General features: G+C 38.1%; 1 protein-coding gene, 1 long non-coding RNA gene and 1 pseudogene across 2 annotated transcripts in view; 2 read left to right on the forward strand and 1 right to left on the reverse strand.

Annotated features, from left to right (window-relative positions):
* NEDD4L (NEDD4 like E3 ubiquitin protein ligase) overlaps positions 1–10,131 on the reverse strand; it is a 448,524-nt gene extending 438,393 nt beyond the window's left edge. Inside the window, exon 1 of the mRNA XM_074207342.1 lies at positions 9,558–10,131. Within this exon, the coding sequence (XP_074063443.1) occupies positions 9,558–9,605 (48 nt within the window). The 5' untranslated portion in view covers positions 9,606–10,131. The remainder of the gene's footprint in view (positions 1–9,557) is intronic.
* LOC141502558 (uncharacterized) overlaps positions 8,581–27,973 on the forward strand; it is a 63,475-nt gene continuing 44,082 nt past the window's right edge. The window contains exon 1 of the long non-coding RNA XR_012472586.1: positions 8,581–8,953. This is a non-coding gene — a long non-coding RNA (uncharacterized LOC141502558). The remainder of the gene's footprint in view (positions 8,954–27,973) is intronic.
* LOC141502200 (mitochondrial import receptor subunit TOM6 homolog pseudogene) lies at positions 21,130–21,630 on the forward strand (annotated as a pseudogene).

Here is a 27,973-nt window from a genome sequence, read left to right on the forward strand (position 1 = left end):
TTTTTTTAACCATCTAAATTCAATTTTGCTACCTATCCTGGACTCATTTACTCAAAAACATCAACCCCTGAATAAAGTCTGATTTTTCAATTTTGCCCACTATTTAGAGTATCTGATCTTTGGGGATTTGCTTTTGTATTTGCTCTTTCTAGTTAAATTTTTCAGCTTTGAATCAGAGTAGGGTTTAAGCCCAAGGAATGACCACAATTACTCTCTTGTTAAAGTTATCCACAAGAGTTAACTTGTTAGAGTTAAGGGTCACCAACCACCTTTTATTAAGGTCACACCACCTATAGCTAATAAAGGCAGAAGTAGATTGCAGAATCATCAGAGATGCCAGTCCATTTATATGCTCAGTAAAAAAGGGATCTTTCATACTATATCCATAGAAGCCTAGCACAGCAAATGACAATTAGCTCTCTGACATTGTTTAATACCCAACCTGTGGTCTACTTTGATAGGAACTCCTTTTGTCTTTGAGTTTATTTCAATCTCTAACCCCCCCCCCCCCAAAAAAAAAACCTGGCTCCTTTGAACTCTGAGTTAACAAATCACTGGACCCTGAATCTCCCCTAAAATATCCCTAAATCAGTTAACCTCTCCAGTCTCACTTTTGTAACCTATAAAATAAGGAAAATATCTATAGCTCCTATCTTATTCCATAGGAATGTCAGTTATGTTTGAATACTATTATCTATTTTTAATTTTTATATCATTCCATTTTTTCCAATTACATGTAAAGATAGTTTTCAGCATTCTTTTTTTCTAAGATTTTGAGTTACATTTTTCTTACTCCCCCTCCCCTTGATAGTGAGTAATCCGATGATATAGGTTATATATGTACAACTATGTTAAACACATTTCCATATTAGTCATGTTGTAAAAGAATCAGAAGAAAAGGGAAAACAACCAAGAAAAGGAAAAACAAACAAAACAAATTTTACCAAGTGAAAATGGTATACATTGATCACATTCAGACTCTATAGTTCTTTCTCTGGCTGGGGATTCTCTTTTTGAATTGTCTTTGATCACTAGTACTGTTATATTTTTTAAATATGTCATGACAAATTTCAGAGAACCACAGGTTTAGAACTGAAAGGGAACTTCCAGGCTACCAATTTTAATCCCTTCACTTTAGAGATGAAGAAATTAAGACTGAGAGCTAAGTGACTTACTCAAGATCACACATAGGTAAGTGTTGGAGACAGGATTAGAATTCAGGTCTTTCCCCAGTTAAGTGGCATAGTGGATAGAGGGCCCAGTCTGGAGTCAGAAAGACCTGAATTAAAATCCTGCCTAGACACTTACTAGTTGCATGCCCCTGGAAGGGTAAGTCACTTCACCCAGTTTGCCTCAGTTTTTCACCTGTAAGATGAGCTGAAGAAGAAAATGGCAAACCACTCCAGTATCCTCTGCCAAGAAAACCCCAAATGAAGTCGGAGTCAGACATGATTAAACAAACTGAACAACAAGAGCTTCCTCTATTCACTGTGCCACATTCTGTCAGACCCAGTATTTGAAATCAGCTCCCAGCTCCAAATCCAGTACTCTTTCCACTACATTGCTAATATATGATATCCATAGCTCTCTATTTATATGATAATCATTTCTGTAAATTGTAGTTAACACTTTGAGTATTCAAAAGAAAAATTCACTGAAATTGAAGTTTCAAACTCATTTTACCTCTTCCCACATATCATCAAGGCCTGGTTCTCATGGTAATTGTTTTCCAGTAAAACATCATCTTCTTAAAATAGTACAGTTCAATATTCAAGACTGCCCATCACTTAGAACTGTTGTCATGATCTTCCCTCAATTACCACACAACAGGGTTGGAATCCTATCTTCACTTCCTCCTGACATCACAGGGATGTCAGTGAAACATAGATGCTGTGCAATGGTATCCCTTTTGTTTCTGAAATAAATTTGGAAGCATTAAAATAGCACTGACCAATCAAAGACAACCCAGTCTCTCTGTTCCTTCTGTCAGATTCTGGGTCCAAGTCTCTGCCCATATATAAATAAACATATATAGAGATCATCTACCTAAATGCACATTATAATCTGCAGAAAAAGTATTCTTTAATGACTAGTTGATCTTCAAGGGAAAAAAAAAACCTGCCTTAAAAATTATCACCATCTCTATGTAGTTGGAAAAACAAATAAAAAAATTTAAATTTTAAAAAATTCTCAACTTCAAATTTATACAAGATTCTAGAAATCAGGAGACTAAAGATATAGAATAATTGTGTATAATGTCATAATTTTCTGATATGCTGGTTAGTTTTTCAAAACTTTTCTTTCTTTAAAAAATTCTTTATTAAAGACTGACAGATTGCTTTCCATGAGGCGGGGGGGAAGGGAAGTAAGATTGGGAGAAAAATTGTAAAACTCAAAACTCAAATAAAAAAGAAAGAAAAAAGAAAATAAAAGAAAAAATTCTTTATTATAAGGAATGACTCAGAGAAGGAATGGGGAAAGGATATAATGGGAAATGTTGGTGGCACACAAATAAAATCAATATAAAAATGTTCTTTTAAAAGATTCCATAAATGATATAACATAAATAACCTTGTTCAACTCTCTGATAATTAACATCAGGCAAATCAGAGCATGAGACAATGGATGCTTTACTACTGTTGTGGAGACATTCAGTGAAAAATTTTAAGTTAAAAAGGGATTCTCAGGGTGGCTAGTTGGCGTAGTGGATAAAGCACCCACCGGCCTTGGAGTCAGGAGTACCTGGGTTCAAATCCGGTCTCAGACACTTAAAAATTACCTAGCTGTGTGGTCTTGGGCAAACCACTTAACCTCACTTGCCTTGCAAAAAAAAAAAGGGATTCTGTATAGATGGTAAAGTCCTCTAGATGGTCCTGTTTGCACATGACATCATGCTGGTTACAACATAAGACAAAAAAGAATGTAACCACATAAAGGACTTTGACCTTTACATAATTATTTAATAATAAGTGAGATACCAAACATGAAGCTTCTTTGAGTTGTAGGATTTTTTTAACTGTCATAAATTATAACACACTATATGAGTGCAGGTATTCTACTTCCTATGGTTTCACTCATGATACTTAGCAGAGATAGATGCATGCACTAGATAAAGGATTATTCAGTGAAATCATTGGTCAAGTCCAATTTTGTAAGTTCTCAAATAAAATCACAAAATTCAACTTTGTCCTACTGATTAAGAGTAGTTTTCAAATGATAATACTGATAACAGCCCTAATAACTAATATATAGCACTTCGATGTTTACACAACACTTTACATTCCTTATTTCATTTGATCATCACTTAAATAATAAGGTTATGAGGTAGGTTCTAGAAGTATCATTTCTGATTTTATAGAAACTGAGAGGTTAAATAAGCTAACCACAGTCCTAAGGTTGTCATTAACTATCAGCAGCAGAATCTGAACTCTAGCCTTGCCTGAATCCAAGTCAGAGACTTTCCACTAAACTAGACTTCCTCTCAATAGACATATTTATTTTAACTCAACTTTCATCATATATGTATCAACAAAACTGAGATATCTAAATGCATACACAGTCAAGAGTATAAGAAAAAACCTTCTCAATTATTTTTTTTTAGGTTTTTGCAAGGCAAATGGGGTTAAGTGGCTTGCCCAAGGCCACACAGCTAGGTAATTATTAAGTCTCTGAGACCGGATTTGAACCCAGGTACTCCTGACTCCAGGGCCGGTGCTTTATCTAACTGCGCCACCTAGCCTCCCCCCTTCTCAATTATTAACAGACTAAGTAGCCAGGTTGTGTATTATTCCATCTCCTTCATTTTTCTAGTCTAAGTAAAATATTTAATATAAAATTTCAGATAAAAAAATAAATGATATTTGGATCATTTCATAGTTTAGCAGTTCAGTTCCCAGGATGGTCTGCATTAACAAGGGAGAGAGAAAATTCAATGAAATTTGACCTCAATAAAATTCTGAATGAAAGTGTCACTAAAACTAATGGCTAATAATTTCCACACCTGTAAAATGGGCATAAAAATATTTGCATAGTAATAAATGCACCTGCCCTACATTTGGGAAGCCAATAACATGACAATGGAGAGAGCTGACTGACACAGAAGCTAGAAGGATGTGGACTCAAGTGCCAGCTCTGATACATGTTAGCTCCCTGATCCTGGTCAAGTCACCTAACCTCTCAATGTCTCCCAGATAACTATGAAGACTATAAATTACAGAAAAAGTGTATTTCTTCAACTGTAACAATGAAATCCCAGGCCAGTGACCACTTCTTTCTGGAAAATTACCCAATGCTTTTTTTAATCATCCTAACTGCTTTTTCATACATTTGTTGGATTGTTTATAAATCTTGCAAATCCTAATATGTAAGGAATAAAAGTTGCAAATAACCCAAAACCTTAACAAGAAAGACATGGTGGGCAAAATCAGGACATATAATGATGTGGTATATGCAATTAACTTGAAATAAGAGATATCCAGGAAATGTATGATTAGAAAAGCAGATGAGTCTGTCATATAAGAACTCAGCATAACAGACATAAAATATAAAAAAAAACTAAAAAAAGTCCTCCAGCCATGTACAAGAACATACAGGATAAGAAATTATAAATGACTTTTCATCTATATTAGTGGAGCAGGTACCCACATTAAAAAAGAATCAGTGATAATATGAAGTATCAATCATCACATGTGAATTCTATTCAACTCTGCTTTTAACATATGGGTAATTTATTATGAACATGCCAAGTCCTGACCCTCTCTGGTTGGCCCCTATAAGAAGGGAAGGTGATTGGAACTTTGCTCCAGGATGTTGATAATAGAGTCCTTCAGCAGCATAGAAACACTTGAACTTAGTAAAATTGGTTAAAATATGCCTTTACCAAATATACTTGTGAGCTCTTCAGAGGTCTGGCCTCTTCCTGCTTCCCTTCCCACCTATCAACCACCCTCAATCCCACAAACAGCCTCCTAAGCATCAATTTTGTGGTATCCTGTGCTCTTTCTACACAGAGACCAGTGTCCCATGGTTTCTGTGGATTTTAAGAGGCATTTTGTGCTGCTTATCAAAATGGCTTCTTACTTTTCAGTTTAAGGCATGAATAAGTTGTATATGGAGAGATGGAGGAAAAAAAGAAAGGAAGAAAGAAGACCTAAGGCTTATATTTGAACCCCATTCATGGTAGCCACCAAAACAAAGGTACTAAATTTAATATCCCTACATCCTTACCCCAGTTAAACCACAAAAATTTTGCCTGATAAATATATCATTCTCAAATATCTGACTTAGTTTTTGGGGTCTGTCAGTCAATAAACAGTCAAAGAATTATAGTTAATATTGTATTATATTCATGAGAAAAACATGCCCCAAAGTACCAATGACTGCCAAAAAATGTCAAGGACTCAAGCCAATTTTGAAACTTGTTCCAAACTGATTCTTTCAAATTAAACTGATCTTTCTAAGTCTTTATTGAACCTCTAAACAAAAGTCTGACCACACCCATTTCCTCCCTGCCAAAATTTATGCTGAGAGTATTTTCTAACTCAAATTTAACAGATCCTAATCATGATCAATTTGAACTAAAACAGATGTGAACTTATAAACATAAATATAAACCGGTCCTGTCCCACCTTCTCTCCCAATCCCCAACCCCCCCCTTATGTTCTTATTATCTTTTCTTAATACAGTAAGTATAATAAAACTACCAAACCACTGGGTAGTACTGCCCTCTGACCCACCCCTTCCAACACCTAATTTTTTACAGGTTCAAGCAAAGCAGTCTTATCACACTATTAATGGACTACTCAATGTATTCATGACAGTAATAGACTTCAAGAATCAATATTTAATCAATAAGAATTTATTAAGCACCTATTATGTGCCAAGAACTGGACTAGGAGCTAGAGACCCAAAGCCAAAAAAAAAATGGAAGGAAAGAGGAAGGGAAGGATGCTGCAGGAATGAAGGGTAAAATAAAATTAATATATAAATATACAGATTTGCTTAAAAGATGTTAGACATGGTTCTGTTTTAATAAAAAGCTTTAAAAATATTTAAAATATATAAAAATAAAGAAAATTTTAAAATTCAAAAGATAGTTTGATTTACAAAACTGATTTGGCCAACTTCTTATGGATAAATTTCATTTATTCAAATATATTTTATAAAAATGAAGAAAACCTGTATTTAAAATGCCTTTGAAAACTTGCTACTTTAAAGAACAGGAATCCATTCATGATTTTTCTATAGTACTCTCCATCTTCATTATTATATAATTGACTGAAAGCTATAAAGAATACAATATCCTACCCTGTTTATTGTCTGTGATAGAGGAGAAAAAATTTGGGCAGAATAAAATGCAGTCTTCAAGACTCTCCAACAACCCCACTAATGTGGATGATGCTGCATGATTTCTTGAGGGATTCAACCACTGAAAAAACTATTATGATGCTCAGCTTATCAGTACCAAAGAAAACAAGTGGAAGAGGAGTTCATCACTACAGGGGAAGATGACTTTCACGATTCTGAGTAATACAATTAAGAAAGGATTTTCATAGATATAATGAGATTGGAGGATGGCACAGTGAACATTCTATTAAACCCCAGGACACTACTGGGCCTCCTCAATTGCTACTTGAAAAACAACACCCTAACAATCTATATTGGAAAAACCAAGGTGATGATTTATGCCCATTACTCAGATTATCAAATGTGGTACACATACTTGGATCATGTTCTGAATGGATGCCTACCAGGACCTAGAACTAAATTTCATTGGATACTAATTCTTTCAAAAACCATATCTGTTTTTCTTCCAGACTGACTGCAAGGAATCTTAAGAACTAAACTAGCTATAATACCACTATAATTTGCTGTTAATATTTTGCAAAAGCATTCCTTGGCTTTCCAACAGCCAAAGTGCGACAGTATAAAATCTCTCCCCCAAACAAAATGCCAAAGAAATAGAGAGTCATCAAAATAGCATTGCTTAGAAAAGGCAAGACTGAGGAGAGTTATCCTGTTGATCCATATAAGAACATGCTTAGCACTAGAGGAAATGGCCACAATGGAAAATAAATTCAATTTCTTTATAGCCTGTTAATCATAATATGTTAGTCATTTATTATATACAAAGTCCCAGAATAGTTTTTGGAAGTAATAGGTTTAGAAATATGCACATATATGTATGTGTATATATATACTTATTCAATATATAAATATAGATATACGTTCTGTTTCCTTTTGCTCTAGTCCCAAGTAAAGAACACTATTAACCAACCTAGAGGGAAAAAAATCACAATCTCTCTAGAGCATACAGGATTCTTAAACTGGTCCTAGTTATCAACAAAACACATTAGCACATAAAAACCACAGCTATGAGAAATCTACTCATCTACTGCCTTCCTGAAAGCAAAGCATGATTAAAATAAACCACTCCCCATATCACTAGAGTATTTTTAAAAGTACATTTTTCAGTTTTTTCTAACTATCATGTTATGTTAATAACCTTAATGAGACAGAACTGCAGCTGACTCTCACTCACAATACCTCAGCCAAGCCCCAGCCTCTTTGTTTGGAAATGTCTTTATCTTACTAGCCCTGAAGGCTCTGTCTTCTTTCTACTGAAATTAATAAAGAGGATGAAGACAGACAGGGAAGGAGTGAGACCCAAAGATTTTGAAATTCCATAGCTTCATCAAATAACAGTATTATGCATTTGACTCCACAAAAGGTAAAATTATTTTAAACACAGTATTCCAACATACAAATACATGGATTTCTACATTAAAATAAGATAAAGGAAACCACAGGTGTTTCCTAAGCCATCTTTAAGAATAAAGTGCAGTTGATCGACAGAATTATCAGACAGATTCATACACTCTACACATTTTTGCATACAGGTTGCTATGTCCATACACACTTCCCGAGTCTACTCACACACATATACATGTAGGGTGCCAACAGTAGGTGGGTAACAGATGCCTACATCGCTTTGAGAGAAGCCATAATGTGGGCATGTCCCGGATAATAGCCTCTCTCTGAACCCCACCCCCTCACCCAGAGAATGAAAGGAGAAAGAGGGAAGAAAAACCAAGAAAGCCTGAATTTCCAGGCATCAACTTTTCATGAAATGCACAACCGACTAGGATAGGAAATACCTCCCTGCTGAGTAATGCTTCATGGATTGTAAATTCACCTCTCCAGAGAAACAAACCTGAACACGCAAACACACAGCCAGATGGGGAAACCACTCCTACCTGCTCCATACAGCTTCTCTGTCACTCCGGCTTCCAGGGTGATATTCCTCCCACTCCCCTTTTTGGCATGGAAGCACACCAATAAGAACCAAGTATACAGCTTGCTGAGAGGGCTGAGCTGTGATTTACCAAGCTTGTTGGGAAAAGGGGGGGGAGGGGGTTAAGGGAGGTTTTCTAAGGATAAAAACAAAACCTATTTTCATTTAAATAAACATTGTTTGGACTGTAGATCTTCATGTATATGTGCTTTATTAAAAAAGAAGTCAAAGATCTTTCCTCATTTTCAATCCATCCACCTCTGAGATCTTTGCCCAGAGATCCTTAGGAAGGAAAATGGCTGGGCGGCAACCACCCATCGAAGTTTCCTAAAAGCACCTGCTATCCTCTTCGACCCTCAAACACAGGCGCTCCTACATAAACTAGATCTGTCCTTCAGTCAAACTGTGTATCATAAACCAGTGTATTCATCTGCATCCATAGCCAAACCTCTTCACCCCTCTCCTCGCTGGTGAATCTCACACTCACACCTTCACACCCAGCCACACACACACAGGACGTTGAAAGGTTCTAAAACAGGTCACATTAATGGGAAGTTCTCAGAAGTCAGTGGGCTTCCTTGCCGGACCCCGGCGCACCAGCAACCGGCCAAGGGCCCGAAGGAGGACCTGACACTTGACAAGGAAGCATGAGACAAAAAAGTAAGTTTGCCCAGAGAGCTCCGAGGTCCTTTCTCCCCGAGGACTCCTCTTCAGGGGGTACAGTGGGCACCATGAGCACAGGACTTCTCATTCTTTTCCAGCACAAAGGAGGATTTGGGCCCCAGGGTCCGGACAGCACACGGCGGGGGGGGGGGGGGGGGGGGGGGGGTCGCCCGTTTTATTTACAAACAGCGCGCGCCAAGGCGGGGAGAGAGACAGCAAAGACCGAGAGCAACCGGCAGGAAGAGGGGACCCAGAAGGGTAGAGTCCAAATCCGGGAGGGTGGTGGCCCAGGTGCCGTTACCCGATACTCTCGGGACCCTTCCTCACCCGCCGCCCTATCGCCCCTCACTCAGAACCTAGGCACACACGTTCCAGCATCAGCTCTCCTCTAGCCTCCTTGGAAAGGTGAATGCCAGCCAGTGAGAAGCTCCCCAGATCCCCCCCCCCAACTTCAGACTCGGAGGATTCAACCCTCCCGCTTACACGAAACTCCCCTGGGCCCCCGGGAAGTGGTGGGGAGTGGGGGGTGGGGAGAGGGTGACAGATGGGCTCATGGAAAGCAGACCAACTCACTAGAGGTTTGGGGGGAGTCAGCACTTACTTCATCTTCGGAAAGTCCATAGACCGGCTCCCCCAGCCCGGTCGCCATGAGCCCGAGAGGGGCAAGAGCAGCCCCAACTCTTGGGGTGGGGGGGGACGAGGAGCTTGCAGCCCTCCCTCCTCTCCGGAGTGTTAAGGCGAGCCCCCAGAGGCCACAAGAGCTACTCTTTGGACTTCACTCTTCTTCCTGGCCACCCCCGGGGTGCACTCCAGCCCCCTGGGGAAGTTGTGGCCCGAGGGGATGCCAACGCAGTTAGTGTCTGGGCAGAGCAGGTGAGGGAGGTCCCCTAGAGTCCAGCCCGCTCTCCTCCCCCACTCCCGCCGGGGCCGCTTCCTCCCCGGGGCGGCTGCTGAAGCCGGAAGGCTGGGGGAAATGCGGGCTGGCAGGGAGACTGGAAGGGAAAGGAAGGCTGGAGAGGAGAGGGATGGGAAAGCTCCCCAGCAAGTCCCGAGGGCTCTTTCTCGCTGCTGCAGCTCTCGCCTCTGCCCCGGGAGAAGCCAGGCTCCGGGGCCGCTGTCCCTGCTTCTTGCTGCCTCAGCTGCCCCACTCGGGAATGAGCACTGGCCCGACACGCACACGCGGGGCCGCTTGCCTCCCCGCGGCTTTCCCGGCGGCGGCGGCTGCTGCTGCTGCTGCTGCTCCGAGCCGTTTGGCTTTCTCTCCTCCTCCTCCTCCTCTTCCTCCTTCTTCCTCCCTTCCTTCCTTCCCTTCTCCGCCCCCCTCTCCTAGCTGGCTCTCAGTTCACATTAACCCGGCTCACATCCTCCCCACCACAACCCCCTTCCTCCCCTTTCCTCTCGGTTTTCCCCTCCTCCTATTTCCACTCGAGGCCAGTGAGGGGACCCTCCCTCCCTCTGCTTTTCTCCTCCCAGTCTCACCGGGGCGGGAAGAAGAGCCCACCAAGCCAATCACAGGCTTCAGCCTTTGGGGGAGGATAGGCGGTCAGGCTACGTTGGTTTGGTTCGCCCCTCACCCCCATTCCCCTGGTTTGAGTGCAATTATGTTCCCCAAGGGGATGGGGTGTTGGAATGAATCTGAAGCGGCGTGGACGTGTGGGGCTTCCTTTGGGGAGCTAACCTATACTCTGGGGCTCCCCTGTGTTGGGGGTGGGGGTGAGGAGTAAAGGAGCGGGATAGACCTTTGGGCTCACAGGATGAAAGGACTTCCTTTCAGGAAACAATGAGGTGCCCAGCTCCTTGGCCTGTTGCTTTTTGTTTGTTTGTTTTATTTAGGGTTTGGGTTAATTTTGTTAAAAATTGGTTTTCTTTTCCCCTTTAAATGATTCTTGGCAGCCACGGAAAATACGGACTTGGCTACATTGTCAGCTTTGCTGGAACGGATTTCTTTCCCCAGCCCCCAGCCAGGGAGAGGCTGCCCCGGTGTGGCCAAGAATCGCCAATGCCAGTGTCGCTGGCTAAATGAAAGACTGGGGGCCCCAAAGCTACACACCCACCCACTTAAAAACAGGCTGTGTGGTGCCGCACATGCTTAGGAATCATCTCTCAAACCTCGACTTCAAATATAAAATCTTAATTCCAGGTTTTCTATAGTTAAGACGTTCTTTAGTAACGCGGGGCTCTCCCACAGCACACCTACTAAAAGAAAGAACTTGAACTGCTGCCTAGCAAGCAATTCATTTAATTCTTTGGAATTTATAAAAATGCAAGGGACAATATAAAACTTTGATGAGTAACTAAAAACAGATATGGCGCACAAATTTTTCAGGTGCCCTTTTCTTCTCAAAAAGATGTTCTTTTAGGCACTAAATACTGATGTAGACAAAATTAAGAGTAAGACCCGTGCCCCTCACCTTTGGAAAAAGAACAGAATCGTGCCTTCTGAGGTATTAACATACTAAACTTTAGATTCCTGATTCCAGGAAACCTGCTATGCTGAAATACAGTTAAAAAATAACCTGACTTCTCTGAACTTATTTTTTAAGAACCTCTTTCACTATACTTTAAAAAAATGAGAAATGAAAGAAATTCAGAAAAACTTTGAGAGACATATGAAGTAGTTCAGTGAACAAAGCACAACCATGGGAACAATTTAGATGACTGCATTAATGCAAATAAAAACAACAGTTGTTTAGGGCAAGAAATTTAATGAGAATGAAATAATCATTCTGCTATCTCCATGATAACTTTAAAGAATGTTTTCCTTAATGATCCATTAAATTAGGACAACATCTTTTTCAAGAGGAAAAAGTATGGCAGCCTAAAATCTGTAGGGAGGGCTTTATCCAAACTTGAGTCCTCTTGTACCTCAGTATTGTGATTGTTTAACAAAGCCCTATTTAATATAGAATATTGTGTTTTTCCGACCCCCCCCAAAAATAATTAATATCATTCATTCAGAGAATTGAGAAACATTTAAGCAACTGATTTTTAAATGGCTAGAGAATGCCCAAAGAATTTAAATGTTTTAAAATCCTTTTACTGGATAATTCAAAAGGAAGTCCTTTTTTTTTAGATTTTGCATGGCAATGGGGTTAGGTGGCTTGCCCAAGGCCACACAGCTAGGTAATTATTAAGTGTCTGAGACCGGATTTGAACTCAGGTACTCCTGACTCCAGGGCCAATGGTCTATCCACTGCGCCACCTAGCGGCCCCTCAAAAGGAAGTCCTGAAAAAAGAGTTTTTAAGTTCCATTTCTAGCATTCCTTCTCTTACAGACCAGGAATCAATCTGATTTTTCTTGATCCTTTTATTTCATGACTATCTAAATGGGTTTGCACAGAATATAAATTGAAAAAATGAAAAGTCCCCAAATTATCATGAAAGCAAGAGAAAAGATATATTACAGATTTCAAGAATATCAAATAGGAGAATCTGCATTTTCCTTAAAGAATTTTTTCTAGGAACATTCAAAATATGTTTTCTGCTTATTATTTCTTTTTTTTTCTTGCAAGGCAAATGGGGTTAAGTGGCTTGCCCAAGGCCACATAGCTAGGTAATTATTAAGTGTTTGAGACTGGATTTGAACCCAGGTACTCCTGACCCCAGGGCCAGTGCTTTATCCACTGCACCACCTAGCCACCCCAATTTCTTTTCTTTAAAATTGATTGCATGGAAGAGAACCCAAAGTCAAAGACCAGTTTCCGAGTGCAGCCCCCAACTTCCTAGATAATAGAATCATACATTATGAACTAAACTAAACTTAAGGAAGTTAAATGATACATTCAGGTTACATAACTAGTGTATATATGAGTCTATATTTGAACTCAGGTGTCATGATTCTATATAATGCTTTGTTCACTGTCATATTGTATCTCCTACAGCTAAATCATCTATTTCACATGCCCATACATCTTATTTTAAAGTATGTTCCAGGATAGAAATTCTATAATCACCTTGGTATCCTCCTGTCACCCAATTCTCACCTGTAGCTATAGAATGCAGACGAGTCACACTCCAGTAAACTGTCTCAGCAGATAAGCTAAACCAGATTGAGGGTAACAAACAAGCCTCAAACCTGTGTTGAGTTAGGGGGATATCTATCCCAAAAATGTGATGGATTTTCACAGCAGAAAGGCAAGTGACAACAATTTGTTCCAGTGACCATGAAGATGGCAGAAACAGAAGCTGTGGAGCACTTAGAGCTTGGTTAGATATGTAAGAAGTCAGGGACATCCACTGCATCCTGGGCCATTGCCAGTGGCTTCTCTTTTGTCTTGCCAATGAACTTTGCTGACTCTGGAAGAGAGAGCGAGACTGAAGACACAACTATACCTCATTTAAATCCAATTTACACATAAGTCAAGACATCACCTATGGTCACTAGTCGTTTTTAAAAATGAAGGGTGCACAACAACATTCCAGTATTTAATAACTGATTGTCAAAAAATTTTTTTTAGTAATTAAAACTTCTTAACATATTTCTTTTTGCTCTTACTTAAATAGAAACAAAGGATCATTATGCACTATCAGAGAACTTGTAAAGATATGAAATATTATTTATAACAATACATTTTTCAGGGAAGGATATAGAACAAGAGAAGGTAAATCACATGCCTAGGTTTACAAAGTAGTTAAACAGAGGATTAAAACTCCTATCTCCTGATCTCTGGTTATACATTTATATCATAAATCCATATTATGCACAAAATCACAAGACCATCCCTTTCATTTTAAACATGAGAAAAGTGAAGTTCAGAAAAGTTAAAGGATTTGCCTAAGGTCCACAAATAACAGAGCTGGGATTTGACTAGGTTCTTTGACTCTAAATCCAGAAATTATTCCACTAAACCAGGTCCCTTCATCAAAAACAAGCTAATGTTCTTTAAGAATTTCTGTGGTTGGAGGTATCTAGGTGGAACAGACCCTGGAGGACCAGAGTTCTAATCTGACCTGAGACACTTAGTACTTACTCAGCTGTGTGACCTTGGTCAAGTCACTTAACCCCATTGCCTAGCAAAAACAAAAACAAAAAAAAATTCTGTGGTCAATAAGCTTATCCTTTAAAAAATATTTTGATAATTTTATTTAAATAAAATTTATTTTCTTTGTAATTCTATGTATTTTATGCATTTAAAAGTATTATTTTGAGGAGAGATCCATGTATGTCACCACATTGCAAAAAAGCAGGGGGAGGAATCTATCACATTAAAAAAAAGTTTATAATGCTGAATTAAGACTGTAAATTGCCCAGAATATGAGTACATTTTTAGAAGTAGTTTCCTCACCAGCTAATACTCTACCAAAGACATCCCATGTTCAGTTCCAACCAACATTCTAAGCATTGCCAGAAGAGACACTCCACTGTCCCAGGTTCACTCACCTATGATCAGTGTCACACTACCATGAGGCATTCAACAGGGCTGCATATAACTGAATACATATTTGAATTTATTTTTCAGAGGTTCTTCACCATATTTTATGTTACTGACTCTTTTAGCAGTCTGGTGAAACCTATGAACTCAAGAATGAATGTATTTACATAAAATAGAGAGGTTACAAAAGAAATCAGTTATGTTGAAATACAGTTTTTTTTTTTAAAGTCAACAAACCAAGGTTAGGAACACTTTTCTCTACACTATAAGAAATTAGAAATGAAAAGAATTTTAGAAAAAACTTTAAAAGACATATGAACTGATTCAGTGAAGAAAGAACAATCATGAGAACAATATACCGAATAACTATATTATTGCAAATAAAAGCAACATTAAAATTCAGCTGGATTTAGATGAAAAGTAATGGCTTTATTGGTGTGAGATGCTGATTCACTTTTCCTTCCTCTCAGCAAAGATGTGAGGGGACAAAACGTTCTAAGGGTTATGTATGCCTTTTTCAGTTAGAGGGGATTTTGAAAGGGTGAGAGCAAGTATCTATGCTGGGAAATGACTTTTATTGGCAAAAACAAAAAGCAGCAGTAAAACTTTTTTAAAAAGATGTCTCTCTCCTTTTCCTCCCAACTGTTCATCTCTCTCTTCCTCAAATCATTTTATAGAGAGACCTTTCAAATATTTGAAATCACCTTTCAAAAACCTTCCTTTTGCTTTAAAATAACAAAAGCTAAAGGCATCAACAAAACCCTCTTAAACTTTTCCACATAGATGTATTTTCAATCTTCATTTTTAAAAAACTTTTTTGGACCTTCTCCAGTTTATCCACCCTTGTCTTAAACTTAATAAAGAATAAACTTATTAAAAAATAAACTACTAAGGCTTTGATTGATTAGAATTAGAGAATAAAACTTCAAAAAAACTTTTCATCATATTATTTTGTATCAACATATATATATATATTATATATATATATATAATATATATATAATATATATATATATATACATACACACACACACACACAATGTATCCATTGCCTCCCTCCCTTTCCTGTGGGCTGTTTGAGAAAGGAAGAAAGGACAGGAGGGAAAAAGGGAAGAAGGAAGAAGGAGGGAAAGAGGGAGGGAGAGGAAGAAAGGAAGGAAGGGAGGGAGAAGAAGGAAGGAAGGAAGGAAAGAAGGAGGCAAGGAAGGAAATTTCTAACTATATGCTCATCATTTTCCAAATATTTTCTGATTTTATTTCAAGGGCAGGAACTATTTTGATTTTGTCTTTATTACTCTTCCAATACCTAGTAAATCACTTTACATATTCTAGGAACTTAAATTTTAAAAGTTTATGGGGACCAAGACTTGACTCATGTCGGGCTTGCTACTTTCTATTGGTTTTACATCTAAGCCCTCTTGGATTTAAATCTGTCTTTCCTAACTGCTTCCCTCCCCATATTTTTCACTCCTCTCATTCATTCATTGTTTTTTTTAAATACCTGTTGTTTACATAGCAATGTATTAGTCAGAATAGGATGATACAAAGCAGAATGTACTATACCTAAGTTCAAAGGCACTCAATATAAATAGAAACAAAATGTGCACACATACTTGAATTGATATTTTTTCTTTAAATATTAGATTCCCTTGTCTATGTCTTAAACGAATTTCATCTGTTTTCCTTAAATCTTTATTTTTTATTTATTGTTCAGGTTTTTTTGCAAGGCAGTGGAGTTAAGTGGCTTGCCCAAGGCCACACAGCTAGGTAATTATTAAGTGTCTGAGACGGATTTGAACCCAGGTACTCCTGACTGCAGGGCCGGTGCTTTATCCACTACCCCACCTAGCCACCCTCCTTAGCACTTCAGTTCATTTTGGTGTTTAAATTAAGCCTTACCTTATACATTGCTAGAGGTATTAACCTTTGCCACAGAACTCACACTACAAGTTTCAATCCCCTCATTTTATAGAGAGGGAAACTGAGACCCAAAAGTTGGGGTGATTTTCCCAAGGTCACACAGAGACAAAGTCAAAACTGGAAACAGTTCTCATTCCTAATCTAGTTCTCCTTCTACTATACCATATTACCCTTCTGGTTCCAAAAAACAAGAAAATCTTTGAAGCAAAGTTTTGCAATGACAAATAAGGAACAATGTAACGCAGTTACTTCACTAATCCCAGACTTAACTTAGGAGAAGTATTTTTTTTCCTTAACCACCTCTGGAAAGTACCCAAAGACCTAATTAGAGTACATCACTTAGTTGTGTACATTACACATAAATAATATGAAATTGTCTCCCAAGTTCTTGGTAATGAAATAGAATGTTTTAGGGCAAAGATAATAAATCAAGAAAATCAACTATGCCTTCTTTTAAAATAACATCAGTTTCAACTCTGCTCTGCCTAACTCCAAGTCCAATGCTACCTCTCAAAAATAGGTCATACTGTCTCTTCAATCTGAGGGAAGGACTGGGAGTAAGAAATGACTTCAATGTAAAGGTAAAAGATATCAATAAAACAATTTTTTATTAATTTTTATTAAAGATATTATTTGAGTTTTACAATTTCCCCCCAATCTTACTTCCCTCTCCCCAGCCCCCCACAGAAAGCAATCTGTCAGTCTTTACTTTGTTTCCATGTTGTGCCTTGATCCAAATTGGGTGTGATGAGAGAGAAATCATATCCTTAGAGAAGGGACAAGAAAAGGTAACAAGATCAGACAATAAGATATCTGTTTTTTTTTCTAAATTAAAGGGAATAGTCCTTGAACTTTGTTCAAACTCCACAGCTCCTTAACTGGATACAGATGGCACTCTCCTTTGCAGACAGCCCAAAATTGCTCCCAATTGTTGCACTGATGGAATGAGCAAGTCCTTCAAGGTTGAACATTACTTCCCTGTTGCTGTTAGGGTATACAGTGTTTTTCTAGTTCTGTTCATCTCACTCAGCATCAGTTCATGCAAATCCCTCCAGGTTTCCCTGAAATCCTGTCCCTCCTGGTTTCTAATAGAATAATAGTGTTCCATGACATACAGGTACCACAGTTTGCTAAGCCATTCCCCAATTGAAGGACATTTACTTGATTTCCAATTCTTTGCTACCACAAACAGGGCTGTTATAAATATTTTTGTACAAGTAATGTTTTTACCCTTTTTCTTCATCTCTTCAGGGTATAGATCCAGTAGTGGTATTGCTGGGTCAAAGGGTATGCATATTTTTGTTGCCCTTTGGGTGTAATTCCAAATTGCTCTCCAGAAGGTTTGGATGAGTTCACAGCTCCACCAACAGTGTAATAGTGTCCCAGATTTCCCACAAGGTTTCCAACAATGATCATTATCCTTTCTGGTCATATTGGCCAATCTGAGAGGTGTGAAGTGGTACCTCAGAGAAGCTTTAATTTGCATTTCTCTAATAATTAATGATTTAGAGCATTAATAAAACAATTTTTTAAAAAATAAAATATAGTCACTTATTTAAAAACACTGAATGTATGTATAGTTATATATAAAGCATATAGAATACAAGAACATAGATACAAAACAGATATAAAACATATAATACACATATATGTATATATGTAGTTGTCCTGTCTCCTTTCCTTCTGTCTTCCTACCTTCACTCCCTCACTGTTGGGTGTCACATAGCTTAAAAACTTGAACCTTTGGACCATCTATGGGCTCAGAAGAGAGAAGATGATAGAAAAAAACACACAGAAAAACAGCTTAAGGAAGGAAGAAAATTGTAAAACAAGCATGCTGCCCCCAAATTCTTTCTCCCTCAATATCTGAAATCTAGTCACCTTGAATCTGTTAAACTACCTAAAACTTACCTAAGGCAGAGATGCCAAAACCAGTGGGGGAATCACTGGACTGTGCTCTGGTCTTTAAATTACCAAACACTGCGAGGCATGGAACTGTGGAAGCAGGACAAATGAGTTGCACTGAGATCTGATTCTGGGAGTGTTGCCTGTTGGTGTGCCTGAAGGATGGTACTTTGGTTGCTGAAGGATGGTGCAATGCTAAGAGAGTATGAAAGGATCTATACACTGAACAAAAGTTGACAGGGTGGTTCCTGGTGCCCCCAATTTTTTCTTTCAAGTCTCTGTGGCTCACTACATCATCTCTCAATAGAAGACCTCCAAAGATAGTATCTTATATGTTCCTTGACTCTGTAGGACTTCAGAAGTAAGATTTTACAACTAAATGAATGACTCTTGGACCAGATGTTTGTTGTTTTCTGATGCTTTCTATTGAAGTCTATGGAACACCCACTTCTGAAGTCACAGTTCCCTGAATTTGTGTGAGACAGTTTTTATCAGGTGGATTTTCTATCCAAATCCTAGTAAATACTGCTATGTGATGACAGTTTTGACAGAGAGAAAAGATGGTTCATTTCTGAGCAAGGGGAAATTTTAAGGTATGGCTACTGGGAACACAGCAGATCAATATGTATTTATTAAGCACTGATCACCAACCAACCTGATCTTACTATGACAAGCTACTGGGCTCATGTGGGATAGTAAGAATGGCATCTTTGCACAGTACCCCCTCAATGTAATGAATTTTATGTGCAAGTCAGGACATCACTTTCCTGATGTCATGATCTTCAATATTGAAGGACAACTACTATTACTATTAAGCATTTATTTGCTAGACACTATGCTGGGTTCTGGAAAACATAGCCCTGGGTATGTGATAGCAAAATGTCAGCTTTACCAATAAAATGAACCAGACAAATGCCAATATCAGACCTTCCAACTTCTTTCTAGCAAATCCTGTTTTGGTTCTTCCAAGGAGCCAGTAGGAACTTACAGATCTATCCCCTCCCCTCCTCTCTCTCTCTCTCTCTCTCTCTCTCTCTCTCTCTCTCTCTCTCTCTCTCTCCATCCTAAACCTCAAAAGTCATTACAACCAAGTCCTTGGAGTTTCCACTTTTTTTCTGTGATTCTAGACTGAAGAGCATGGAATTAGAGAAAGAACTGGTGAAGCCTGAATACAAATCAAAGATACTTTTTCTTTACTTTCTTCCTTTTTCATCTGTTTTCTTTCAATGCATGACTTATATGGAAATGTGTTTTGGATTTGTATAACCAATGTCAAATTGTTTGCCTTCTCAATGAGGGGGATGAAAAGGGAGAAAAAGAATTTGGGACTCAAAATTTGAAAAAATGTTAAAATTGTTTTTCATGTAATTGGAAAAAATAAAATATTATATTAACAATAAAAAAGAGCACTGGATATTCAGATCCTAGCTCTAGCATTTACTATCCATATCTTGAACAGGTCACTTATTGTCTGGGCCTTAGTTTTTCCACTGATAAAATGAGAAGTTTAGGGACAGGTGGGTAGTTTAGAGGATAGAGCATTGGCCCTGGAGTCAGGAAAACCTGAGTTCAAATTTGGCCTCAGACATTTAATATTTACCTAGATGTGTGATCTTGAGCAAGTCAGTTAATCCCATTACCTTGGGAAAAAAAGAGAAGTTTAATCTACATAGCCCCTAAGATCCCTTGAAGATCTAAACCAATGATATTGTGATTCTAAGTCAATTTGAGATCAAATAGGGATTCTTTTATTTGTACAGCAAAAGTAAAATTTAAAATTATATGCTCTGGAGTATATAAGATAATCATAAATTTAAAGGTATCACCCAGCAGTTAAATTAAGCGTCCTAAAATTATCCTATGTTTCTGTTTTTTTACCCTGGGCTTACCATGCATGCCTTATGGCATCAGTCTTATCCTAAAAAAGGACTCCCAAGCATGCATGGTCTTCCCTTTCAGATCTCAAGTACATTGGTATATAGAGGCCCTCACTCTCTTAATAATTTCTGTTTTACTTCTTCCTAACTTCCAGTTCCTTGGGTTTAACCTCTTGGTAGATTTTATAATTGATTCCACAGTCCAACCAATTAGGAACAGCCTAACATTAGCCTGGTTCTGGCACTAGTTCCGCATATACCCATGTCATCATGAAAGTGAATATCACCCAAAGACTAATATAAATCTCCACCACCAATGCTACCCCAGAAACTTGCAGTAACATCCTATTCTTTCTATTTTTGAAAATTTTACAGCATTAGCTATCTGGGAAAAATGTATATTAGGAGGATATCTTCTATTAAACTTCCATTTTGAAATTTTGTCCATGAAATGAGGGAAAAAACACTTCATCCTTCTGGAGATACTCCAGGACTCTGTTCCCATGCTCTGAATGTAGGTATGATTATTATTAGCTCTGTAGCTATTACTATTACAAGGAGTCCAGAAGATCTGAGTTTGACTATTTTCTTTATTACAAAGTGTGAACTAGACATGTCATTTAACCTCTTCCTCAGTATCCTCATCAGCAAAATAGGTATAAATAATACTAATATCTTCCTCATACAGTTGTTATTGGGGTAATCACCTGAGCCAAAATTCTTTATAAATTCAAAACTGCTACACAAAAAATCAGTTATTTAAATACAGCTATGTTATAGTTGAAATATACTAATATCCATAAACTTGGGTACCTCATTATCATTTGTAAATCCATTCAACCCCTCTAAACCTGAATTTCCTCATTTGCAAAATTTTATTTTTAACTTAGTTCTCTGAACAATAAGCACCTACTATATGCTATTTAGGGCAATGTGATTCAAGTAGGTGGCACAGAGGATAGAATGTTAAGCCTGGAGTCATGAAGACTTGTCTTCCTGAATTCAAATCTGACCTCAGATACTAACTTTGTGACCCTGGGCAAGTCACTTTACCCTATTTGCCTCAGTTCATCTATACAATGATCTGGAGCAACCTGCCATGGCCGCCAGCGGGTCCTCGGGGCCGCCCCAGGCGGCGCAGGCGGCGGCGACCCCCGGCGCGGGGCCGGAGCCCCCGAGGGCTTCGTGGAGTGGCTCCGGGACGCCTACCGCTTTGCCACGGACAGGAACGACTTCCGGAGGGATTTGATTGGAATTTGGGACTCTTTGCCGCCGGTGTCTGGCTGGCCAGGAACCTGAGCGACATTGACCTGATGGCACCCCAGCCAAGCTTGTAGCACAGCTGATTATGCATTTCTATTACGGCCTTCTGGGATCTGAAGAGCAGTTTCTAGGAAGCACTGTCCAGCCCACACACGACCATTGGAAGACCTGTTTCGACTGGCCACCACAAATCTGGTTCAGACTTGCTTCACTCCCCAGTTAGCCATCCTTTCAGTCTCTGCTTAGGCATGATGCGAGGCACCTTGCCTTTGCTCCGTATACATACATATGTATCTTTCAAATTCTTGCAGGCTGAGCCAGCTAAGGAATGTGTTCTATGTGGAATTTGCTGTTCTCTTCAGTTATGTGAAATTTTTTTTCTTCTACAATGTTTGAAATAAAAGAGTCAGCAAAAATAAAAAATAAAAAAATAAAAGAATAAAATAAAATAAAATAAAATGATCTGGAGATGGAAATGACAAACCACTCCAGTAACTCTGCCAAGAAAACCCCAAATGGAATCCCAAAGAGTCAAACATGACTGAACAACAATAACAATGTGCAAAACTATGAGGGAGTTTGACCAGATCAGGAATCTAAGATTCCTGAAGTTGTCTTAATATGCTAATATCTGTATTGCAATAGAATTAATTTCCTCTGTAATCCTATATATTTTATGTATTTAAACACATTCTTCTGAGAAAAGATCTATAGACAGTAGATCACCAAAAATATCCAAGACACAAAAAAAGGTGAAAATGATTGATTCTATCCAAGCTTCTCTTCCAAATCTAGGCTTTTGTCAGCCAAGGACTCTGTAGAAGAAGGCAGGGTGGCATTCTTTATGGAGAGAAAAATCTTCCTGAGTCAGAAAGAAGTAGACTCAAGTCTTTACTTGATACATACTAACTTTGTGACAATGGACAAATCTCATAAGCTTACAAGAAAAGGATCTATGAAAAGAAGGTTAGGATCTGTAATGGAGGAAATGCTTCCTAACCAATGAAGTCAAAGACCCAATTTAAAATTTCAATGTTGTTTATAAAAAATTGCTTCCCGAGTTGGTTTTGATGTATAAATATATTTTATCTTCTATATATCAAGATCTCACTCATTTGACCATTTCTGTTCATGAGCAAAAATGCCAAAACTGTCTCAGATTTATCCAGTATGAAAAATACCAGGTTTGGAATCTCCTTCCATTAATACAGTTCCCTAGCTGTCTCTTAATACATACTAATAAAAAGAGCGTAAATAGCACATCAATTGTTTTTATAAAAATAAGATACTTCAGAGATATTTAAAAGAAACAATGATTACTTTTTCTAGAAAAATGAAAGTCATTTATTTATGGCCTTAAAGAATGATTTATTTTGTTTCCTCCACACACACACACACACACACACACACACACACAAACATATACACCATTCCTAAACTCACTAGTCCTCATAAGTGTGGAGAAGTTCATCATTCAGTCACCTGGTACTTAATTTTTATGGCCCCATTGACCACTAAAGAATATTTACTATAGTGTAATATAATACACTGAGGGTTTCCCTTCCCAGACTGGATTTTTTTTATGAAAGCAAACTAGGCCATCATTTGTCTCAATTCTTACCTAGTCTTTAATCAATGAATGGGTGTTACCTCAGAGAAACTGAGACCTGGACAAGATTTTAGCTTAAAAAATACCAAGGTTTCTCACTGTTTCTGGGGCCATTGTCAGTCATACTGACCTATGTCTTGTAACTGGACTCTAATGAATCTGAATCTGAAAGTGAGTGAGACAGAACTTGGCACAGTTCCAATTCACTTTCGAGTCAAGATATTCCTTCCTGATGTCATCAGTCCTCTTAGAGAAGGAGTAAACAACTATAATTGATTGCAGGTAAGCATTCAAACCTTGACATCCCAGATCTTTTCAATATTAAAAAAGTTAAAGGTAAACTTCATCTATACTTTATCTGAATTGTCACAATGTCCTATTATCATGGTCCAAATAATAGTATTAATGAGGGATAATTTTTTTAAGCAACGATTTTCATCTTTTCAAGGGCATTCTTTTTTTTTTGCAAGGCTTGCCCAAGGCCACACAACTAGGTAATTATTAAGTTTCTGAGGCCAGATTTGAACTCAGGTACTCCTGACTCCAGGGCCGGTGCTCTATCCACTACACCACCTAGCCACCCCTTATAATTTATTTTTAAAGTTAGCAAATTCTATTTTCCGTTTAAAACTATCTCATTTAATAAATAAATATAAAGAATAAGATATAAACTATATTTCTATTTTTACTTTGTTCTATATTATACTATATCATCATGTTATATTATATTTAATGTTTTTATTATACAATATTAAATTACTCTTGCTCTTGAGTTACCAAGGTAACTTCTCAGTGTCTCTAGCAAATGTATAAAACTCTAAATGTTTAAAGTCTGATTAAATCTGTGGCAGGGCTACCAATCCACACTGGGAGAGGGAATATCCTCATTGGGCAGTTCTGTAATCTAAGGAAATCATAGATCTATGAACAAAAATTGTATTTAAAAAAGTGTTCGATGATTTAATCAAGGCTAGCATTGTGTCATAGATTCACATATTTCTTTTTTTGTTTGTTTGTTTTTTGTTTTTTTAGGTTTTTGCAAGGCAAATGGGGTTAAGTGGCTTGCCCAAGGCCACACAGCTAGGTTATTAAGTGTCTGAGACTGTATTTGAACCCAGGTACTCCTGACTCCAGGGCTGGTGCTCTATCCACTAAGCCACCTAGCTGCCCTGATTCACATATTTCTAAAATTGTTTATGCACCAAAAAAGCAATCACCTACACATTCCCTTTCCCCTTCCCAACAAATATATTTTCCACTTAAAGATATCAATGATGGAGAACTTGCTAAATCTCCCCAGGCTGACCAGTCCATAAATGTTAGGAAGCTCTCCTTTAGAGTGATCTAAAACCTTCCTCATTCATAATTTTCTTTTATTATTCCTAGGTTCTGATTGAGGTGACTTAGTAAATAGAATGCTGGGTTGAGAGTCAGGAAGACATTAGTTCAAATCTGACTTTATATATTTACTAGCTATGAGATCCTTGACAAGTCACCTAACCTCTGCTTCAGTTTCCTCAGTTTGTAAGAATTATAATAGCACCTACCTCACAGGATTATTGTGAAGATCAAATGAGATATGTATAAAGTACTTCGTTGTGCTAAGGTACTGGTACAATATAGTTGGTGCTGCATAAATGCTTATTCTCTTCTGCCACCAGTTCACTTCCTTTCTAACCTTAAAGCTATATAAGACAAATTCCCTTTCCAGAAAGAATTTCTTCTGATATTTGAGGACTGTTATAATATCTCACATAACTCATCTCTTCTCCAGAATATCCCCAATTCTTTCTTTATATGACATAGTTTCAAGTCCCATTGTGATCTGAGCACCTTCTGTGCACATGTTATAACTTACTAATCTCCCTCACAAAATCTAATGGTGAGAACTGAACCCAAAATACCAACTGTGTCTTATACCCAGAGTAGTGTCTTCCTGTCCCCTTGCTCTGAAGACTATCCTTCTATTAACACATCCTTCTGGGCAGTCAGTCACCTTCTGTTATTTACTCAAACTGAGAATTCATTTAAAACAGTCAAATCTTTTTATACAGGAATTGCCTCTTAAACCATATTGGCTTTATTGGGTTCATTTTTTGATTGTGTCTTTTTAAAATCTTGTAGACAGTTTTACATTTTACATTTATCCCTGTTGAATTCAATCTTGTTAGATTCTGCCCATTGTTCAAATCTCCTTGTGGTCCTTAGTATTTTCTCTCAAGTTTCAGTTTGTACTAGTCTTTATCTTCTTCTCTTTCACTCTTCTTAACAAGTTTCTGCCACTCCTTTATTTTTCCTTCATAGTTCAAATTATTACTTTCATCTTTCACTGTCATTCCCCAAATTAAATATATGAGTTAAAATAGACCCAAGAGCCTTGGGAGAAAGAAAGTGGGAATTAATCTAGAGAAGAGTATTCTAGGACAAAGGAAAAGAGGAAGTACTCTTGGTTGGCAGTTTTAAGATTCATGGTTTCCTGTATACCACACTAACTCTTCTAGACTGTGCTTCACAATTATCATGTATTTTCTACAAGTTCCCTTTTTCAATGATATTCTTATTACTTAGCAATTCATAACCTTGAGTCTATAGAACTTTATATGCTTCCTTACACACATATTTATATAAACAAGCACAAATTTTGATGACTTTCAATATTATGTAGATCCCCCATAATCCTATGCATTTATTTTATGCATTTCAAAGCATTCCAAGGAGAGGTCCACTGATTTCATCAGAGTACTCAAGGGGTCATCATTTTAGCAAGTCAAATGAACAAGCATTTATTAACCACTTGCTATATTTCAGACATTGCTGTACTAGGAATGCAAAAACAAGTAGGGGACAGAGGAGCTTATATTTTAATAAGAGAAAACCACATTAAAGGAAGTTCAAAGAAGTCCTGAATATGATAAAAATATCCACCTAGGAATATTGTAGAGAAAGTCCAAAGACTCAGAAGTACAACCTTAGAATAGAATGAAGCTAACAGAATGAAGCTAACAATGAATGGCTGGATGTCTTCCTTGAAAGAGAAACTCTTGGGTGGAAGTCTTCCATTGTGAGAATTCTAGGAGTGAAATGAATTTTTTAAAATAATTCATAAACTGCTAGCCTATAGCTAAAGGAATCTCTCTACCTAATTTAAGTATTGTACAATATTACTGATTCAATTTGTAGAGAGCTCTGGAAGAGGTCTCCATTCATTCTCCAACAATAATCAGTGTTGTTCAGTCACTTCAGTTGAGTCCAACTCTTTGTGACCCAGTTTGGAATTTTCTTGGCAAAGATACTGATGTAGTTTGCTATTTCGTCCTCCCATGATCCATATTGTCAGGCAAGCAGAAGTAAAGAGATTTGCTCAGGGTGACATAGCTGGAAGTAGCTGAGGCTGGATTTGAACTCAGGAAGATGAGTCTTCTTGTCTCTTGGTTTAGCACTTGATCCACTGAGCTACCTTTCTTATCTCTATTAGGATAATGATGATATTTGTCCTTCATTCTAGAAGAAGACCATGATGTCATGGACATGATGTCATGAAAAGCATGTGAATTATATTTGAGTGAGGGCTTCTGTGCCAAGTCAGAAGCCTCACTTTCTTCTTCAGAGCTATCTGGATCCACTGGCAAGATCAGGACTACTGAAGATGGCTCTGAATAGGAGGCAATCAGGGTTAAGTGACTTGCCCAAGGTCACACAACCTAGCAAGTGTCAAGTGTCTGGGGCTGAATTTGGACTCAGGTCCTCCTGACTCCAGGACTGATGCTCTATCTACTGCACTAGCTAACTACAGTATGAAACAGGTCCAGGAAGCAAGGAGCATTCAGCCAGAGGGATTTTGTTAGATGTCTCAGGAACAGTCCAGCTGACACCTAGCTAATAGTTATGACTCAAGACTATGAAATGAACTTAGAAGCAAGCATTCTCTTCACATATACACACTTATTCTTTAGGATGGTGTAATGCTCCCAGAGGCAAAGGGAGAGTTCCAATTTCCTTCTCCCTCCTCTCAGTAACTCTGCACAGCTATCAGGGGAAATTTCATATAGCTATGCTTGTCTCTATCTGAGCTATCTCAGAGTTGAATTTAGCAGCATAATTATGCATAATTATTTACTTTATAAAAACAAATTTTTTAGATTGGATAAGTGGAAAATCAGTAGACCAGATATAGCCCAGCACACACAGAGGCACACACTCACATACACACACACACACACACACACACACACGTGCACACGCGCACACACACACACACACACACACACACACACACACACACACACACCCCTATCTCCCTACCTAGTAGTCATATCAACAATGGGAAGGGCAAGATAAGGTAAGAAAAGATTAATATAGAATCAAGAGCCAGTTTCTAGAAATGGAGGTAGGGAACTGGGAATATCTAGAGGAAGGAGTCTAAGAACTAATCCAAGTGAGAGTCAATGCAGTAAACCCTGGGGAATAGGGTGGAATACTGTCAAGAGGTGTTGTGGTATGGAAATAATGGGGGGAATAGTCGAAGGATTGTGACAAAACTCTACCCGCAATCACTGCATTGTAGCTGATTGACATGAGCAGATGTTACTTATTTCTCTGATCTGAAAACTAAAGGTGATAAGATTTGCCTTGCTCTACCTGTCTCAGGTTTCTTTTGGGGGAAATGCTATAGAAACCTGAGTCTACACTATCTAATACAAAGCATAGAGTTTTATATTCTGCTTAAAATCAGTATGCTGAATACCATAGGCATTTAATAAATGTTGGTAGCATAAATCTTGCTCAAACTTACAGTCAGCCTCCCTAAGCCAGAAGAGGTATCTGATTGGCTATTTGTTCTTTCAAGTAACAAGGAATATTTATTAGTTGACCTGATTTTTTGTTTAGACTTTTATCTCCAAAAGAGCATTGTGAGTCCAAGGGCAAGATAATTAATTCTTTGAAAAGTATTTATTTAATGCTTGCTATGTAGGAGGCATTGAAATGCAAAAGCAAAGACCTTCCCTGCCTTAAAGGAATTTACATTCTACAGGAGGATGATCACTCAAAGAACAGTGGAGACCAGAAATAC

Source organism: Macrotis lagotis, chromosome X (assembly GCF_037893015.1).
Source record: "Macrotis lagotis isolate mMagLag1 chromosome X, bilby.v1.9.chrom.fasta, whole genome shotgun sequence".
Classification (NCBI taxonomy): domain Eukaryota; kingdom Metazoa; phylum Chordata; class Mammalia; order Peramelemorphia; family Peramelidae; genus Macrotis; species Macrotis lagotis.